This window comes from Motacilla alba, chromosome 4A (assembly GCF_015832195.1).
Source record: "Motacilla alba alba isolate MOTALB_02 chromosome 4A, Motacilla_alba_V1.0_pri, whole genome shotgun sequence".
NCBI classification, from domain to species: Eukaryota; Metazoa; Chordata; class Aves; order Passeriformes; family Motacillidae; genus Motacilla; species Motacilla alba.
This window is the reverse complement of record NC_052045.1, coordinates 14,773,996-14,776,892: the sequence shown is the minus strand read 5'-3', so window position 1 is coordinate 14,776,892 and position 2,897 is coordinate 14,773,996. Positions and strand designations below refer to the sequence as shown.

At 63.4% G+C, this 2,897-nt stretch overlaps 1 protein-coding gene across 1 annotated transcript; it reads right to left on the bottom strand.

The window, feature by feature from the left end:
* Window positions 1–419: 419 nt before the first annotated feature.
* LOC119694978 (brain-specific homeobox/POU domain protein 3) lies at window positions 420–2,218 on the bottom strand. Its single transcript, XM_038122707.1, has 2 exons — window positions 1,962–2,218; window positions 420–1,451 (listed from the first exon to the last, which is right to left on the bottom strand). Exons 1-2 carry the CDS (start codon window positions 2,079–2,081, stop codon window positions 546–548), a joined length of 1,026 nt encoding a protein of 341 aa, XP_037978635.1. The 5' UTR covers window positions 2,082–2,218; the 3' UTR covers window positions 420–545.
* Window positions 2,219–2,897: the final 679 nt, after the last annotated feature.

The following is a 2,897-nucleotide window of genomic DNA, read 5'->3' as shown; positions in this document are numbered from 1 at the left end:
TTTCCTTTCTCATTTCTTCTCCTTGTTTTAATTTTTTTTTTTTTTTTTTAAGAAGAGGAGCGGACACAGAGGAGCGAGCGGCGCCACGGCCCCCAAGCCGGGAGGGGCTGTGACAAAGACCCACCGGGCTCTCGCTGCTGCTGCCCCCACTCCAGGCACCCCCAAACTTCCCCCTTGGCCTTTTCGTTTCGTCTTTTTTCTTTTTCTCCATCTTTTTTTTTTTTCTCCAGTTTTATCTACAAAAGCAGTCTGTACCAGTCAGAACAGCGGGGCCACTTTGCCCAGGGGTGAGGAGCAGGCATCAAACTGTTCACTTTGCTTTGGGCGCAATTCCCTTTATTTTAAAGTTTATTTTTTCCTTTTTCTTTTCTTTTTTTTTTTTTTTTTGTTTGTTTGTTTGCTTGTTTTTTTCCAATTTTTTTAACCCAAAAAAAAAAAACAAAAACCAAAAAAAAACCCGACAACCCCAAGCCCCATTTAGGAAGGGCCGGGGGGGCGGTCGGGAGGGCAGCACCCCCCGCACCGCTGCCTCCCCAGCCCCTTCCTCAGTAGGTGGCAGAAAATTTCATCCTTTTCTGTTTCTGTCTCTGATTGCAAAACCAGACCCGCACCACGTTCTTCTTCAAGTCTAACTTCTCGGCGATGGCGGCGATTTTCTCGGAGGAGGGCCGGGGCTGCACGGCGAAATAGGCCTCGAGCGAGCGCTTCTCGGGGGCGGCGATGGACGTGCGCTTGCGCTTCTTGTCCCCCCCCGTGTAGATCTCGGGTTTGGTCATTTTCTCCCGCTGCGCCCTCTCCGCCTCCTCCAGCCACGCTTCCAGGATGGGCTTGAGGGCCACCATGTTGTTGTGGGACAAGGTGAGCGACTCGAACCTGCAGATGGTGCTTTGGCTAAGGCAGCCCACCCCCGGGATCTTCAGGTTGGCCAGCGCGGAGCCCACGTCCGCCTGGGTGACCCCCAGCTTGATCCTCCGCTGCTTGAAGCGCTCGGCGAAGGACTCGAGCTCCCGCGGGTCCGTCTCCGTCTCGGGGCCGGAGATGACGGCGTGGGACGCGAGGCCGTGGGGGTGGGACATGTTCATGGGCTGCGAGTGGTGGGCCATGTGGTTGATGGCCGACATGTGGGAGTGCGGGTGCGAAGGCGTGGAGCCCACGTCGGGGCCCGGCACCCCTCCGAGCGGGAGGGCGGAGTTGAGGTGGTCCAGCAGCTCCCCGTCCAGGCCCTGCGAGGGCTGGTGGTGGTGGTGGTGGGGGTGGTGCGTGGTCAGCACGGACGGGTGGTGCAGGTGGACGGAGGACGAGGTAGGAGTGCAGGACACGCTGCTCATGGTGTGGTAGGTGGCGTCCGGCTTGAACGGGTGGGTTTTCTGCGACACGATATCCACGGCGGCCAGAGCCTCGGCCCCCCGCAGCAGCGTCTCGTCAAAGCCCGCAAAGATGTTCCCCTGGATCTGCACGGAGGGGCGGGGGCGAGAAAAGCGGGAGCGAAAACAAACCCAGAGAGCGGGACAGGATTAAAGGGGAGCGGCGTGACGGAGATCCCGCTCTGCCCCACGGGCGCTGCCGGGGACAGGTAACGCGAACCGAGCGCTACCCGAGCCCCCCGATAAAAGCACCGCGGTGCCAGACACCGAGCGCCCTCCCTCCGAGTCGGGCACCGCTCTGCCCTCCGGGGCGATCCCCCAAAAGACAGGCAGCGGCAGAGGCCGGAGCCGTCGGGGGTCCCGCAGCCCGCGCTGCTCCAGCGCTCGCACGGAGCGGGGCGGCCGAAGCGCCCCGAGCGGGACCGACCCCCAGAGCCCCTTCCCCCGGGAACAGCCCCCCGCCCGCCGCGCCCGGCGCCCCGGAGGAGGCAGGACGGGAAGGACGGACCCCCATAAACCCAACTCCAAAGGGAAAGAAGAGTAAGTTGGCGAGGGTCGGCGGGCACGGAACCTCCCGGGAGCCGTGCTGGGGCTTACCTGGGGGGCGGGCAGGCAGGCTCTGCGGATGGCTTCGGTGCTGGTGTGCAGGTGCGGGTACTTGGGCTCGTGCAGGATGGGGTGCATGCTGAACGCCTGCTTGCTGTTCATGGACATCATGGTGGGAGCGGAGCGGGGCCGGCCGGGGCAGGGCAGGGCAGGGCGCTCCGGGCACCCGGCTCGGGGGCGCGGTATTGTCTGGCTCCGCCGCCCGGCATCAATGGCATTATAGCCCGGCCCCCCCGCCCCCCGCCCACCGGGAGGGGCCGGGGAGGTCCCTCCCACCGCCCGCCCCCGGGCAGTGAGCTCACCCCCCCTCAAACCGGGGCTCAGCCCCCCTCCGCCCGTGGTACTCCCTCCCCAAATCGGGCCTCCCCCGATCCGGTTGTAACCTCCCAAAAACCAGAGCTCCCCACCTGTCGGTGAGCCCCCCCAAACCGCGGCTCAACCCCCCCATCTCCGCCCCTCCCCGGCTCTGCTCATTCCGCAGGTGCGCCTCTCTCCCTGTCACCCCTCGTCGCGTCTGCTCGGGGGGGCATCACCTCCCGTCCAGCCCTGCCCGCCCCTGCCCACGCCCTGCCCGCCCCCGGCCCGCCCTGCCCGCGGCTCCGGGCTGCTTCCCCGGGGGGATTTGGGGAGCAAACAGCGCGGAACCCAGGGCTGAAGAGGAGCCGTTCCCCTTCTCCCTTTAAAGGGAAGAAGCTTGGGTCAAAAATCATAAAACAAAGAAATCAAGAAAACTTTCACCAACTTTTTTTTTCCCTGCTTCAATGAATCTCTCTGGCTCGTTCCCCAAATCCTCCCGTGCAGAGTCCCAAGGGCTCCGCACCTGTCTGTGCAGCCTCTCCATCCTCCCGTCTCCCTCTGCACTCGCCCATCCATGCGAATTTCCCCACAGCCCGAGGTGTTTCCTTCCCTCTTTGCCTCCCTGCCACC